The sequence below is a fragment of the Anolis carolinensis genome, chromosome 6 (genome assembly GCF_035594765.1).
Source record: "Anolis carolinensis isolate JA03-04 chromosome 6, rAnoCar3.1.pri, whole genome shotgun sequence".
Lineage (NCBI taxonomy): Eukaryota > Metazoa > Chordata > Lepidosauria > Squamata > Dactyloidae > Anolis > Anolis carolinensis.
Genome location: NC_085846.1, coordinates 28,396,509 through 28,413,735, shown reverse-complemented (window position 1 = coordinate 28,413,735; position 17,227 = coordinate 28,396,509). Strand labels below are relative to the sequence as shown.

Below are 17,227 nucleotides of genomic sequence, written 5' to 3'. Positions count from 1 at the left end.
AAAATAAACAAAGTAAGGATGGAACGAAGAGGGGGCCCAGACTCACATCTCCAAGTCAGTCGGAACACATATGATTGAAACAGGATTTGGAAGAAAAATTGGTGTGACATCAAGGGTACAGATAAGGCATGGGCAAACTTCGACCCTCCAGGTGTTTTGGACTTCAACTCCCACCATTCCTAAGAGCCTAGGGCCCCTTCCTTTTCTCCCTCAGCTACTGGTGGGAGTTGGGCTGCAATTCTAGAAACCAGAGTTCAAATCCCTACTTGACCACTGGGTGACAGTGAGTAACTCATACACTCTCAACCTCAGGAAACCCCATGATAGGTTCATCTTAGGGTTGCCATACGTTGGAAATGACTTGAAGGTACACAATAACAACCGCACTTGAAATTTGAGGGCTGAAAGAAAATTTCCCAAGGCATTGACTGTGTATTCCTGTACAGCAAGGGGTTATAGAATTTCAATATGCCGATGATAACGTAGTCTGCTGTGCATTCAGAAGAAGACCTACAAGCCATTCTAAACACCTTTGCATACGAGAAGCTCGGCCTCTCATTGAACATTGAGAAAACCAAAGTGCTCTTCCAGCAGTCATCAGCCAATCCCTCTGCAATGCCAGAAATACAGCTTAACGGTGTAATGTTAGAAAATGTTGACTATTTCCGCTATCTTGGTAGCCACCTCTCCACAAAAGTCAACATTGACACTGAAATACAACACTGCCTGAGCTCAGCAAGTGCAGCAGTTTTCCAAATGAAGCAGAGAGTGTTTGAGGATCGGGATATCCATTGGAATACCAAGGTGCTTGTTTATACAGCTATTGTCCTTCCAACCCTGTTAGACGCCTGCAAAATGTGGACCGTCTACAGACATTACACTCAACTCCTGGAACAATTCCATCAGTGTTGCCTCCGAAAAATCCTGCAAATCTCTTGGGAAGACAGGTGGACAAATGTCAGCATGCTGGAAGAAGCAAAGACCACCAGCATCAAAGTGATCCTCCTATGTCATCAACTCCGTTGGACCGGCCACATTGTCCGAATGCCCGATAACTGTCTTCCAAAGCAGTTACTATACTCCCAACTCAAGAACAGAAAATGGAATATTGGTGGACAGGAAAAGAGATTTAAAGACGGGTTTAAAGCTAACCTTAAAAACTGTGGCATAGACACTGAGAAATGGGAAGCCCTGGCCCTTGAGAGCTCTAGCTGGAGGTCAGCTGTGACCAGCAGTGCTGCGGAATTTGAAGAGGCACAAATGGAGGGTGGAAAGGGAGAACCGTGCCAAGAGGAAGGCGTGTCAAGCCAACCCTGATTGGGACCACCTTCCACCTGGAAACTGATGTCCCCACTGTGGAAGAACATGCGAGTCAAGAATAGGGCTCCACAGTCACCTACGTATCCACCGCTAGGACACTACACCTGGAAGACAATCATACTCGGACAACAAACTATCGCCTAAGTAAGTAAAGTGGATTGGATGACTCTTGTGGTCACTTTCAACCCTACTAATATATGATTCTATTCTATGAAGTACTGAGAAAATAATCCAAGAAAAGAGGGATTAGGGATTCAATTAAAGATTTCATTCTGTAGTATCAACAGACTGTCAGTGCACCCTAGCAATTTAAATTGGAGACAGGAGCCTAGTAGAGAAAACTAAGGACCTCACTAAAACCCAGATCCTGAAAATCCTAAGGAAAGGTTAGGGCATCTACAGTGTTGAAGAGATATAGCAGTGCGATAAAGATACAACTTTGGATAAAAGCAGATGCATTTGCCAAGGGACTCTTTGTGGGTCATTTCAGATAAATGAATGCTATAGCTTAATCCTACACATTTGAAGAGCAAATTCATTCTGACTGCCATTCCTTCTGTAGATGAAACAGCATGATGTATGCAAGAAGGAAATATCAATAGACATGTCAAATATTTCAAAGTGTGTAAAAAGGTTTCCCACAACACTCCCCAAAACAGAAAAGGGAAAATTGTAATGTGGTTGTGGTGATTGTCCCAATGAACACCGAGAAAACTCAGTTGGCATAAAATACTAGAAGCGGGTAGAAAAGGGATCTTGTAGGATCTCTGAAAATATAATGACTGGCATTTGAAATAGGAGCACTGAACACTACAACATTTTGCTGCTGGTTCCCCTTGGCTGATTTAAGACTTAGCTTCAGAATCACTCTCTAGTGCCATAACTCAGCCCTAAAAACTGAGAAAAATACATTTCCAACATAAACTTTTATGGGCTCCTCTCCATTTCTTTCCTCCATACATTGAAAAAAGTAGTTTATGAAAGCCTGTGCTAGAAATTTACTTTTCTCAGGGTGCATCTACACTGTAGAATTACTGCAGTTTGACACCATTTTAACTGATATGACTTAATTCTATCGGATCACAGTAGTAGAACTAGTTTTACAATATGTTTAGCCTTCTCTGCCAAAGGGTGCTGGTGCCTTACCAAACGACAGATTCCAGGATTCCACAACATTGAGCCATGGCAGGTAAAGTGAATCATAGAGTCATAACGTTGGAAGAGACCACATGGGCCATCTAGTCCAACCCCCTTGCCATGCAGAAAAAGAACAATCAAAGTACACCTGACAGATGGGCACCCAGCCCTTGTTTAAAAGCCTCCAAGGAAGGCACTTCCACCACACTCAAAGGCAGAGAGTTCCACTGCTGAACAGTTCTTACAGTCAGGAAATTCTTCCTAATGTTCAGCTGGAATCTCCTTTCCTGTAATTTGAACCCATTGCTTTGAGTCCTAGTCTCCAGGGCAGCAGAAAACAAGCCAGCTCCCTCTTCCGTATGACATCTTTTCAAATATTTATACATGGCGATCATGTCTCCTCTTAAGCTTCTCTTCTGCAGGCTAAACATACCCAACTCTTCACAGAGACCTTTGATCATTTTAGATGCCCTGCTCTGGACACCCTCCAGTCTGCCACTACCACTCTTGAATTGTGGTGCCAGAATTGGACACAGTATTCCATGTGAGGTCTCACCAAAGCAGAATAGAACGGAACCATGACTTCCCTTGATCTAGACCAGTGGTTCTCAACTTGTGGGTCCCCAGATGTTTTGGCCTTCAACTTCCAGAAATCCTAACAGCTGGTAAACTGGCTGGGATTTCTGGGTGTTGTAGGCCAAAACACCTGGGGACCCACAGGTTGAGAACCACTGATCTAGACGCTATACTCCTTTTGATGCCGCCCAAAATCCTATTGGCCTTTTTAGCTGTTGCATCACACTGTTAGCTCATGTTCAACTTGTTGTCCACGAAGACTCCAAGATCTTCGTGGACCAAGCAGTCCAAGATCACATGGACTGCTGTTGAGCAAAGCATCACCCATCCTGTGTCTGTACATTTCATTTTTTCGGTCGAAGTGAAGTAACCTATACTTCTCGTTGAAATTCATTTTGTTAGTTTTGACCCAGCTCTCTAATCTGTTGAGGTCATTTTAAATTCTGAACCTGTCCTCTAGAGTATTAGCTAACCCTCCTAATTTGGTGTCATCTGCAAACTTGATAAGCACACCCTCTAAACCTTCATCCAAGTCATTAATAAAAATGTTGAACAGCCCAGGACCAAACCTTGTGACACTCCACCAGTCACTTCTTTCCAGGATGAAGATGAACCTTTGGGATTCGTTACTTAACCAATTACAAATTCACCTAACAGTAGTATTATCTAGCCTACATTTTACTACAGTAGTTTGTCTGCAAAAAGTTCACGGGGAACCTTGTCAACGCCGTTACTGAAATCAAGATATGCTACATCCACAGCATTCCCTGCATCTACCAATCTTATAACCCTATCGAAAAAAGAGATGAGATTAGTCTAGCATGACTTGCTTTGAGAAATCCATGTTGATTTCTTAAAGTAGTGTCAAACTACATTATTTCTTCAATGCAGGTACATCCTCAGTTTGTCTCAAAGGCATTCAAGGATTGCTTGATATCTCTTTCTGCTGCAACAGTCTGTGCCTTTGAACACTGCTAAAACAGGTGAACTATCCAAGCACCAACATCAAAGGAAATAAATGACCAAAGAGACAGAAAATCAGACTTTGCAGAAGTTGCTAATGGATAGATAATCAGTTGCAGTTGTTTGGAAGAGGCATTTGTCCAACCTACAGATCTGGCTTGGCCCAATGCTAAAAACTAGAAGCACATAGTTGGCAAAAACAACCTTCATTATGTGATCAATCTTCTAGTTCCCACGTGCTTTCTTTTTTCCACAGATTTTGCTGTATGCTTTCAATTTTACTGGATGCTTTTAAGAAATTGATGCTGAATTAGTAATCAAAGTAGCTGCTTGCTCCATTCAATACTTTCCGAGCACTTCTTCCTCAAAAGATGGCACTGGCACACCCCCTTGGAACAAATCTTACCAAGAAAATCCCATGATAAGTTGGTCTTAGGGTCCCCATAAGTTGGAAATTATTGAAGGCATGAAAAAACAAAAACAACTTCCGCCCTCAGCATGTAAAACATAGTCCTTAATCATTCGTTCCCAAGCTTCCTATCTTCAAGAAACACTTTCTATATTGACCCACTGAAGAAGCCCTGAATGTTTGTAATGGAACTTCAGTGTGAACAAAATTCTGTATATAGGTTTCACAGTCAGTTTCCATAGGCCACTGGTCTGAGGGTTGACCAATGTACACTAATACCGGTCTAAGGATTGACCATTATAAATTATCTGTTCAACAGTGGAACCCTCTGCCTCAGAGTGTGGTGGAAGCTCCTTCCGTGGAGGCTTTTAAACAGAGGCTGGATGGCCATCTGTCAGGGGTGCTTTGATTGTGCTTTTCTGGCATGGCAGGGGGTTGGACTAGATGGCCCATGTGATCTTTTCCAACTCTATGATTCTATGAATATTGGAAGAAAGTTTACCTTCCACAGCACATATCTATGGGAGAGGAAGATCATTTGGGGATGGACAGGATTTTTTTCATATAAGTTGATCTGGTCTTTTGATGCAGATCTTCTCATGGAAAAAACCCATCAGATTATTCCAAAGAGCTCCAAGGATTCCCATATTTACTGTATTTATTTCTTCAATTCTAAGGCCACTTTTACACTGCCATATAATCCAGATTATCAAACCAGATCGTCCACATTATCTGCTTTAAACTGGATTATATGAGTAGACACTGCCATATAATCTAATTCAAATCGGATAATCTGGATTTTATATGGCAATGTAGAAGGGACCTAAAACACCATTGACTATAAGACACACATTAATTTCAGTACCACCAACAGGAAAAAGTGTGTGTGTGTGTGTGTTCTAAGATTCACCCCATTTTTAGATGTGTATATATGGGGGGAAGTGCATCTTAGAATTGAAGAAATGTAGTAATTTAAAAGCTGCTTTTCCAACTCCTGTGCTATTTGCAACTGGAGATATATGTACAAACACATACACATATATAGAAAGCAATGAAAGTTATGAAACATTTCAAATTTTATGCTAGATACCACACGAATTATATCACATGTATATGGCCTCAGATAAATACAAGTTTGCAGATAAATTAAAATTAGGACTGATTCGGCTGTTTAAAATGTATAACTGTTTTACATTTATCTCCCACTATATTCTTTGGATGTGATCATGTATCATGCAGATTTGCAAGCAAACATTTGAACAATAAGATCAAATAAAATTTAGCATGGAGGAACAACACAAATTCCTGCTCTTTGCTCTCAAGACTTCAAAGAAACATCTATTCTCTCCCTTCTCATGAAATCCTCGCAACATTCTTGTAAGGCAGGGTTAGATTGGGGGACGTTAAAACGAACCAGGTTCACCATGATATGTTTCCTGGATGAGTTTGAATCTGACTCTACTCAGTTGTAGTCTTACATCCGAGGGAAACAACCTTTCCATTGGACAGAACAAGCTGAAAGGGGATTCCACTAGGACTATCCATGGACCCGGCAAAGGTTTCGGCCGTATTGGAATGGCGGGCGCCTACTAACAAAAAGGAAGTGCAGCGCTTCTTGGGGTTTGCAAACTACTACCGCAAGTTCATCCCAGACTTCGCTCGCTGGTCTGACCCAATCACCAGCTGCATCCGAGGGAAACAACCTTTCCGTTGGACAGAACAAGCTGAAAGGGGATTCCACTAGGACTATCCATGGACCCGGCAAAGGTTTCGGCCGTATTGGAATGGCGGGCGTCTACTAACAAAAAGGAAGTGCAGCGCTTCTTGGGGTTTGCAAACTACTACCGCAAGTTCATCCCAGACTTCGCTCGCTGGTCTGACCCAATCACCAGCTGCATCCGAAGGAAACAACCTTTCCGTTGGACAGAACAAGCTGAAAGGGGATTCCACCAGCTAAAGCAATTATTCACAACCCAGCCAATTCTACAGCACCCTGATCCTAAAACCCCTTTTGTTGTGCAGGCTGATGCCTCTGATGTGGCAATAGGGGCTGTACTGATGCAACCAGTGGGAGAACATCTCCATCCTTGTGCCTATTACTCACGACAACTAACGGCTCCAGAGAGAAATTACACTATTTGGGAGAAAGAACTTTTGGCCATAAAGGCAGCTTTTGAAAATTGGAGACATTGGTTAGAAGGGGCCAAATTTCCCATTGAAGTTCATACTGATCATCGAAATTTAGAGCATCTAAGGACCACACGAAAGTTAAATCAAAGGCAGCAGCGCTGGGCTCTGTTCTTTGCCTTACTGAGCTTGTCTGAAGAAGAGAGGACAGCAGATTGGCTTGCCTCACCAACTATTTCCATCATGTTCAAAAAAGGGGTATTATTATTATTATTATTATTATTATTATTATTATTATTATTATTATTATTATGCAGTCATGCCAGCCACGTGACCTTGGAGGTGTCTATGGACAACACCAGCTTTTCGGCTTAGAAATTTTGATGAGCACCAATCCCCAGAATCGGACACAACTAGATTTAATATTATTATTTAATAATAATAATAATAAATAATAAATAAACATAGGTCTTTACCTTGACATATGTTTATTTGTTATTATTATTATTATTATTATTATTATTATTATTATTATTATGTTTATTTATACTCCACTTTTCTCTCCACATTCCATGTACATCTATATTATCAGCTTGAATAAAAATGTGGTCCAACGATATTGAGAAACTCTTTTGGAGGTGGACTGTAAAAACCTAATCCTACATTGTCCATTTTATTTCTGCCATTGGTACCAAAGCTCCTATTTCAAAAGTCATGCCCAGGAATACATCTACTTTGTGAAATGATGCCCTTCTGCTTTTAGAAGTAGAGCACTTCATGTGTTGTTTCTAATTATGTGCAGAATTATTTGTAGTGTGAAGAGACAACTTTCTCAGAGCCATGCCCTCCATACATCTTTTATTGTTGTCCTAATAGAAGTGGGTTCGGCAGCTACCCAATTCCTCAAAGGCTTTACACATCCTAAATTCCCACTTTCATATCCTTTCCTGGATCTCCTCATAGAGAAGATCTTGCATTTGACATAACCTAACCTCTCTCATCTCAAGCACCACTCTCGAAATCTTACAACTACACCATCTATACTCCACCCAAACCTTCACAAAACTCAGCCCTGATATCTGGGCACGCTGGGCAGAAGGAGGTTGGGAAAAACCCATTTGCCTCCAGATTTTGTTGGGCTACAACTCTCATCATCCCTAGCCACATTTGTCAAAGTTGATAGGCACTAAAATCCAACATGTAGAGGGCTACAGGTCCCCAGCCTTGCATTATTCAAATTTTATTGAACTATTACTCCAATGATCCCTATAATAATAATAATAATAATAACAACAACAACAATGACAGCAACAACAACAGCAACAACACTTTATTTATATTCCACCCTCTCTCCCCAAAAGGACTCAGGGTGGATTCACAACAAAAGATGGCAAACATTCAATGCCAGATTCAATTCATAAATACGAAAAATAAAACAAACAACCATGTCCCCCAAAAACAATATCCACAACCAAATTATACCCCCCAAAATTAAATAATATCTAGCCACATTGGTTAAAGCTGATAGGATCTAGAATCCAACATGTAGAGGGCCACAGGTGCCAAGCCTTGCCTTATTCAAATTTTAATGGACAATTACTCTCATTATCCCTAGCCACATTGGTTAAAGCTGATAGGATCTAGAATCCAACATGTAGAGGGCCACAGGTTCCTAATGGACTATTTACTCTCATTATCCCTTGCCACATTAGTTGAAACCTATAGGAGCTAGAATCCAACATGGGAAGGGCCACAGGTTCCAAGCCATACCCTATTCAAATTTTATTAAACTATTACTCTCATTATCCCTAGCCACATTGGTTGAAGCCAATAGGAGCTAGAATTATTTATTACAGGTATTTATTTATTTCCAATATTTATATCCCACCCTTCTTACCCGAAGGGACTCAGGGAGGCTTACAACACTGGCACAATTCGATGCCTATACAAAATCAATCAAACAATACATAGAATCCAACATCTAGAGGGTCATGGGTTCCAAGCCTTGCCTTATTCAGATTGTATTGGACTATTATTCCCATTATCCCTAGCCACATTGCTTGAAGCCGATAGGAGGTAGAATCCAACATGTAGAGGGCTACAAGTTCTTAGCCTTGCCTTATACAGATTTTATTGAACTATTACTCCCATCATCCCTAGCCACATTGGTCAAAGCTGATAGAGGTAGAATAAAAAAGTAGAGGGCCACAGGTTCTTCAGCCTTGCCTTACACCCTGCTCCCATTGAACCACACAGTTCTTTGTTTGTCACTATCCACAACCCCACTTTTGTCATCCCAATCTGGACTGACACAGTGCCTACAAAGCCCACAGTGACACCAGCTGATGATGCAACAACACAGAGTTGATGACGCAACACACACAGTTCTATCTACTATGCCTTTGTAACCCCACCCCATAGTGACTACGAGTCTCCCACTCACTCGTGTGTGCCTCAATCTACCCTAAAAATACACCCAAACCCCATGTCCCATCTCCCTCCCTATTCAGCTTCTATTCCACCCAGGCTGGTGCCAGAAGAGATGTGTACCAATCAGGTGTCACAGGGCTCTTTGTTGTCACTGTTACTCCCTATACAGCCAAAGAGACACTTTCCCAGCTGAAAACAGCTCCCATACCAAGGAGCTACAATCCCGTCCTCATCTCAAGAGGTCTTACAAAGCTTTGCCTGTAAATAGTTTTAGACCCCACGGATCCACGCGATCGCAGCAATTGTCGGGGGACGCTGGAGAAAGGCTTGCCCCCTAAATCTAGGGGCGTCTCCAAACCTGGGACCCTTCACTGCGTGGGGGAAAGAGACAACAAAGAGCCCAAGGGGTACCTTATTGGGACAAGGCATCTATTTTGGCACAAGTCCACTCCCGACAATATAGGGAGACAGGGATGCATGAATGGGGTTGGGGCGTATTTTTAAGGTGGAGGGAAGCACATACTGGGAATGTGGGGGGAGATGGGCATTAAGGCGGTGCCCTGAGGTTTAATAAAACCCTTCCACGAATTTGCCCAAAGCATCCCTCCTGCTTCCACTTCCATAGCATCCTCGCCTCTGTGCGTGCAAAGAGACACGCGTGCCCCCCCCCCCCAACCCGCCCTAAAAGTCACCCCACCGCCGGCTCCTCCCCTCGCCAAGGCAAGCCCCTTCCCCAAAGGAGAGAGCCCAGCCTGCACCACGCCCTGCCGGGGGTCTCAGTGCTGCCCAGCCCAGGACCCTTCTCCCCTTTACCTCTTCCATCGTGGACCCTTCACGGCCTCCGAGGGCGAGCCATGGGGCAGGAGCGGAGCATCCCAATGGCAGGGAGGGAGCCTGGGGCACAGCTGCAGAGCGGGCGACCCGCCTTGGCGCCCCCTCCCCTTCTGCCCGCCTGTCTCCACCCCGCCGCCCCTCCCTGCTCAGCCCCCTTCGCAGCCATCCAAAGACACGGCCCAGAGTGGGTCATGTGAGGAGGGTGTCTCTCTCTCTCTCCCTCGCTCTCTCTCTCTCTCTTCTATCCACGCTGGGGAATGGGAGGAGGAGGAGGACGAGGAGGAAGGCTGGCAGAGACAGAGAGAGACCCCCGCCCTGCCTGATGCAATGCTTTCCCTTCCCACTGTCTTACACCTTTTGCACATCTCCAGAGATGCCCTTCCACTGGTGCCACCCATCAAGCCGGCTCTATCCAGAGCAATGATGGTGATTGTAATAATCGCCCTGAGATGGCAGGCGATGCAAGTGATGATGATGATAATACTAATTGCTAGCCCTATTACTATAATATCAACCCGAAGACAAGAGAACATCTCTGGTCACGGCGAGCTGTGTGCACTTTGCAACACGCTGCACATCTATGCTGTGTGTATAGGACATATTTGCATGGCTTATATAATTGACTTCACCCTCCCTCTCCCCTCCTCTTTCTAAAGCACATTTCAAGGTTCTATGATCACTTCTTTGCAAATCTAGGAAAAGAGGAAAGGCATGTGAAATACAGATTATTTTTGCCTCCCTTAGCAACACAAAATGCTGCTCTTTCCCCTTTTCTGGAGACGACTATGATTGAATTGCCTCCTTCTGAAGTAACCAGCTTGCCTCCCATAGTGGCAGGCCCGTAGCCAGGATTTTGTTTCGGGAGGGGGAGGGCTGAGTCTGAGCGGGAGAAGGTCTACCCTAGCAAACCTTTTGTATCATTATGCCAATACCCCCATGCATATGGGATATATTGAGCATGGTGATCAGATCATGATATGAATAAACATAAAGGTCCCAGGTTCAAACCCCGGGAGCGGCAGGAGCAGCTGCTGTTAGCTCCAGCCTCTGCCAACCTAGCAGTTCAAAAACATGCCAATGTGAGTAGATCAATAGGTACTGCTCCAGCGGGAAGGTAACGGCACTCTATGCCGTCATGCCGGCCACATAACCTTGAATGTGTCTACAGACAACGCCAGCTCTTCGGCTTAGAAATGGAGATGAGCACCAACCCCCAGAGTCAGACATGACTGGACTTAATGTCAGGGGAAACCTTTACCTTAACAGTTTAAATAATAAATGTAAGGCCTTTTTGCCGACCACCCTGAGAATTTCAGGGGGAGGCTGAAGCCCCTCAACCCCCACCCCCCCACCCCCCACCCGCTACATGCCTGCATAGTGGCCACTCTTCTCTCTTACTGAGATGCCCTTCTTTAGTAACGTGGTCCCAAAACAGCATCCCTCCCTCTCCCCAAAACAAAGAAGCCTTTCTGGAAATGGATGTGATGGGGAACCGGGGGGGGGGGGGGGGTTATTGCATTGCAAGCTTCCCTTAGCAAAATGTAAAGCTTTTTATGTTGTCCCTTCTAAAGCCTTTGACTGTGTGGATCATAATAAATTGTGGCAAGTTCTTGGTCGTATGGGGATACCAAGTCACCTTGTCTGTCTCCTGAGGAATCTGTATAACCACCAAGTAGCAACAGTAAGAACAGACTGATTCAAGATTGGGAAAGTAATAAGGCAAGACTGTATACTCTCACTCTACCTATTCAACTTGTATGCAGAACACATCATGCGACACGCAGGGCTTGATGAATCCAAGGCTGGAGTTTAAATTGCTGGAAGAAACACTAACAACTTCAGATATGCAGATGATACCACTCTGATGGGTGAAAGCGAGGAGGAGCTGAGGAGCCCTAAAACCAAGGTGAAAGAAGGAAGTGAAAAAGCTGGGTTGCAGTTAAACATCAAGAAAACCAAGATTAGGGCAACCAGACTGATTGATAACTGGCAGATAGAGGGAGAAAACGTGGAGGCAGTGACAGACTTTGTATTTCTAGGGGCGAAGATTACTGCAGATGCAGACTGCAGCCAGGAAATCAGAAGATGTTTACTTCTTGGGAGGAGAGCAATGGCCAACCTTGATAAAACAGTGAAGAGCAGAGACATCACACTGGCAATGAAGGTCTGCATAGTTAAAGCAATGGTATTCCCTGTAGTAACCTATGGATGTGGTAGCTGGACCATAAGGAAGGCTGAGGAAAGGAAGATAGACGCTTTTGAACTGTGGTGTTGGAGGAAACTTCTGAGAGGGCCTTGGACCACAAGAAGATCCAACCAGTCCATCCTCCAAGAAATAATGCCTGACTGCTCACTGGTGTCCCTTATATAAAAAGGCAAAATCAAGGTTTGTTTTTTTGATTTTGAAGAAGCTGTGGATGATGGAATCTGTAAATACAGAATCCATGGATACAGAAGGAAACTGGTATTACCCCTCCTCCCTAAAAGATCTAGGATAACGTCTTGTCCAACAACCAAAAAAGACCAAAACTTGAACAATCTCAGATTACAGTAACATATGTCATGAGCAGGATTCCAGCCACTGTGTGTAGATGCAAGACCCACCCTGCCATAAGATGTAGTACGAATCTTAGCTGAGGCAATGGCTGCACGCAATGCCAAAAGAAATGCTAAAGATAGGAGAAACAATGGCTTTGAAAAATGATTTTAGTTTTTAAAATGTTAAGTCACACTAGAGAAGGGGCTACGTCTGTGTGCATGTGTCTTCAAGCCACCTTATGGCAAACCCATAGGACTTGTGGCAAACTCATTAATTTTATAGGGTTTTCTTAGGTAATGAATACTGAGAATTTGTTTTGCCAGTTAATAATAATAATAATAATAATAATAATAATAATAATAATAATAATAACAACAACAACAACAACAACAACAACAACAACAACAACAACAACAACAATACTTTATATCCCACCCTTTTCCCTGAAGGGACTCAGAGCAGATTGCAGTATAAACTGTTAATGTGGGATTTGTGTATTGGTAGTGTTTAAATGAAATTTGTGTCCTGCTTGTATTGCATACTGATTGCATCATCCAGAGTGTGCTATAGTGTGGAAAGAGTTAATTGCTGAGAAGCTGTGATGACCTTGATGTGTGGCTGGAGCTGGGGAGTGTCCAGACACAAGTGTGTGTATGCATTACTGATTGCATCAGTTCTGTTCTCTTCTGAGTTGAGTCAAGTCCTGTGTCCATTGTCTGCAAACCTGTTTGTCTTGATTAATACTGCTTACAGTAAAACTTGTATATAGTTTTACTAACGTCTCTGGGTGCCACTTTGTTCTGCGTTCCACTGACTCCATCCAACTACTGCTGCGCTGCAAATTACTCTGACAGAAACAGATACAGCAAACATTCAATACCTTTTTACAATGACATACAATGAGACACAAACACACAGGCAAAGGCAAAGGCTTCTCCTTTCATTTCCAGCTCTGGAGGCAGTGCTCATCTCTCGCTCTGAGGAGGTGCTGTTCTCCATTTCCAAGCTGAGGAGCCTGTGTTGTCTTTCCACACCTGCTTGTTGTCTTGCTGGCAAGACTGCTTAGAGCAACTTTTGCTGTTTGTTGCCAAAACAGTACCTATTTATTTACTCACATGTACATGTTTTCGAACAACTAGGTTGACAGGAGCTAAAGCTAACAGCAGGAACTAACCCTGTCCTGCGAATTTGAACTGCCAACCTTCAGGTCAGCAGATCAGCAGCACAAGGGTTTAACCCATTGCACTAAAGTACCTGGCATACACTGGCAGTCTCCCATCCAAGTACTAACCAGAGCTGACCCTGCTTACCATCCAAAATAAGATTGAATCTAGCATCTTTATGGTATTTAGAGCCACGGGTTACCCTTTCCTTCCTATTTTGACTCCAAAAATCATAGAAGTCTGGAGAACAGCAAATAAAAACCCTGTGTTTGTTACATTTGCTGCACTATACCTTTGCACACTTCTGCCCTCACCGACTATGCCACATTAGCTGCTAAATGCATTAGTTCTTATTACTTGCCTCTAGCAAAACAGGTCAACTTTGAATAGCTAATTGCTCAATAACTAATGTAATGGCAATGCCTCTGAGCGTCTGCAGGATGCATTTGTCATACTACTGAATAAACATGGCCAGGTTCCAGAGCTTCCCAGGCAGTGGTTGTGACACCTTAACACCTCCCCCCCCCCCCAGCTGTGGTGGCCACCTGTAAACAAGAAAGACTATTGACTTCCCCCTCGGGAGCAGTTTCAAGGGCCTTGCACATAAAAGGATGCAAACTACTTCCATTGTGAATTAATTACCATTAATAAGCATGATATGCTTGCAAAGCATCCTGCATACAGAATGGGAGAGAATTATGATGATGGAAAGCAAACTTTCCTTTTCAGAACGATTAACTGGATTTTTAAAAGGAGATCAATGACTGCTGCTGGAGCAGCTATTTTTGTTTTTAAAAAACAGAATCCTGCCCTCTAATGGCACATCCAGCGCATCCTGACCTGTCCATAAAGATCTGCTGCTTCTCTTACCTGACTCCCCTACTGAAACTGTAGTGCCAAAAGGAACTAAATTATGCAGGCAATGCAAATGTCCCCATTGTCTTGATAGAGAATATGCACACAAATATATATGCAGCTCTGTGTTGCCAAATACCCACAGCTAGCCCTGATTAGAAATTCCCTCCACTTGTCTCCTAGTTGCTTGTTTGCATTATTTTAATATTCTGCAGATTCAACTCTCTTTTTCTGGGGGTTTTCCCTCTAGTCCTAAACAGGATATTCTGTTTCACTTCCCTGTATTGGATACACTTGTGATTTCCTAAGATGTATGTGCTTTCAAGTCACCTATTGGCTTACATTTACCCCATGATTTTAATAAGGGTTTTTTTGTTGTTGTTTATTTGTTCAGTCACTTCTGACTCTTCGTGACCTCATGGACCAGCCCACGCCAGAACTTCCTGTCGGCAGTCGCTGCCACCAGCTCCTTCAAGGTCAAGCCAGTCACTTCAAGGATACCATCCATCCATCTTGCCCTCTTCCTTTTTCCTTCCATCTTCCCCAGCATCACTATCTTCTCCAAGCTTTCTTGTCTTCTCATGATGTGGCAAAAATACTTCATCTTTATCTCTAATATCCTTCCCTCCAGTGAGCAGCTGGGCTTTATTTCCTGGAGTATGGACTGGTTTGATCTTCTTGTGGTCCAAGGCACTCTCAGGATTTTCCTCCAACATCACAGTTCAAAAGCGTCTATCTTCCTTCGCTCAGCCTTCCTTATGGTCCAGCTCTCGCATCCATAGGTCACTACAGGGAAAACCATTGCTTTAACTATGCAGACCTTCATTGCCAGTGTAATATCTCTACTCTTCACTATTTGATTGAGATTGGTCATTGCTCTGATCATTGCATTGGATATTTTTAAGCAAGGGATATTCAGAGGTGATTTTGTTGGTTTCTTTCTCCGAAATATAACCAAACACTACCTGGTATCCCTTTGAGGTTTCCCATCCAGTACTAACCAGAGATATCTAGCTGAGCATCCAAGATCAGACAGGATTTGATGTCTTTAGGGTACGTAGGCCTAAGTACTTTCTCACTGTGATTTCCTACTACAGCATCAGTGTGTGTGGGAGAACTATATCTAAGGAAGATCACGGCAGGTCAACAGCAGGAGGTTCTTTGTATCCTAGGGCATTCTCAGCCATTAATTAGCTTAGATGGTACAATATATTTGCTGTCATCCTGTTAGAGACTTACACATATCTACAGGCAAGTTACTCTTGTGTAAGTTTTGGGAGAGACTTTGCAGAAATAAAAATAATGTTCCCCCTCGCTTTGCTTCTGCAGCCTTCCTAACACCACTTTACTGGCTAGTGGAGAACAGAGAAGCAGCTGGGAAGTGTCCAGATATGTTTCTATAGTTGGATATGAACATTAACATCCTCTTCTAAGACCTCCAGAGGATCTGTCATTGCTCTCCATCCAGTGATAGGGACATAGCAGGTCTCTTATCTGTTGCTCTCTTGCTTTCCATCAATAAGTTGGGACTCACCACCTGAAATGTAACTGCAGGGAAAAGATAACTTATATTTTCAACTGTGAAGAACTTTGGTGAATCAGTGGGGTGTTGGACTTGAAGATCAACATTCAAAACCCTGGGCAAGTTACACTCTCTCAGCTTCAAAAGAAGGCAATGGTAACAATTCGGTCAAAAAGACCCTTGTGATAGATTTTCCTTAGAACAGCCGTAAATCAGAAATGACTCGAAGGCACACAACAACAAGAACTTTATAATACATCTCCCAATCCAGAATCTTGACCATTGTTTTCTCATTCCCCTTTTACTTAGACGCAAGGATAGGGTATCCCTTCAAAGTTTGGCAAGGTATAGTAAAGATTTATAATATCTGCCGTTATTTATATATGTTGAATGAGAAGGGAGTTATAATTTTGGATTGCATTATCCAGTATCTTTAGTGGCCATGCTGACGGGGATATTTGGGGAGCTGCTATATGGGGGGAAATGACTTTTAAAAGATTTGTTAAAATACAGTATAATTCCTGTATCCACAGGAGATATGATCCAAGACCCTTCATGGGTAGCTGAAACCATGGACCCTATAAACCTTATATGTTGACTATATTTGGGATAGAAGTGTAATTTAGAATTATGCTAGAGGACCTAGAGAGGCCTACAAACACTTCTGAGGGATGATAATTTTTGGAGTATGGGTAAGTGAAACCATGGCTATTGTATCTGTAGATAAGGGGGGCGTACATTGTTTGAATATCCAATGAGACACGACAGCCACTGGCATTGCAAATTATGGTGCTTGTTTTCCACTCTCAAATCTCTCTGGCTATGGTTTGTTCCCTAAACATTCCTTAGTTTAGTTCACCCATGCTTTTCCGTCTCCTGTCATTGTGGATGGAAGTAGCAACTGACATACACATTCCACGGAGCTTGGGAACAAGGACCTCCCTTGCTGTAATCAATGGGACCCTCACTCATCATTCATCTTCAACTGTCCATCAGTTAGCATCTGCCTCCAATACCATCACCCTCATGCATGAAGGGAGAAGGAAATCTTCCCATTTTGGAAGAGAGCAACCCCCAACGATAGCCTTTTTAAGGGAAAGTCTTGTCTTCTTTTTATTCAGCCCGATGATGAACAGACACAGTGCTCCGTAAACAAGCAGGCATTCAAAGCATTAGGTCTGCTGATCAAACCTGACTGCGCTTTGTTGTGCAATGTGGATGAGCTCCAAGAACTATGCCCTCTCTGCATTCCTGGTGTTTTGGGGGAAAATGAGATAGAAAAAGCAAACCAGGCAAGCAGGATGTTTGGGAAAGTCCTGTCTCCCTGCCATGGGAACTGCTCTCCGGGTATT

At 43.2% G+C, this 17,227-nt stretch overlaps 1 protein-coding gene across 1 annotated transcript in view; it reads right to left on the bottom strand.

The window, feature by feature from the left end:
* The window catches only part of arhgap23 (Rho GTPase activating protein 23), a 224,433-nt gene extending 214,501 nt beyond the window's left edge, over positions 1-9,932 (bottom strand). The window contains exon 1 of the mRNA XM_062984338.1: positions 9,776-9,932. Within this exon, the coding sequence (XP_062840408.1) occupies positions 9,776-9,784 (9 nt within the window). The 5' untranslated portion in view covers positions 9,785-9,932. The remainder of the gene's footprint in view (positions 1-9,775) is intronic.
* Positions 9,933-17,227: the final 7,295 nt, after the last annotated feature.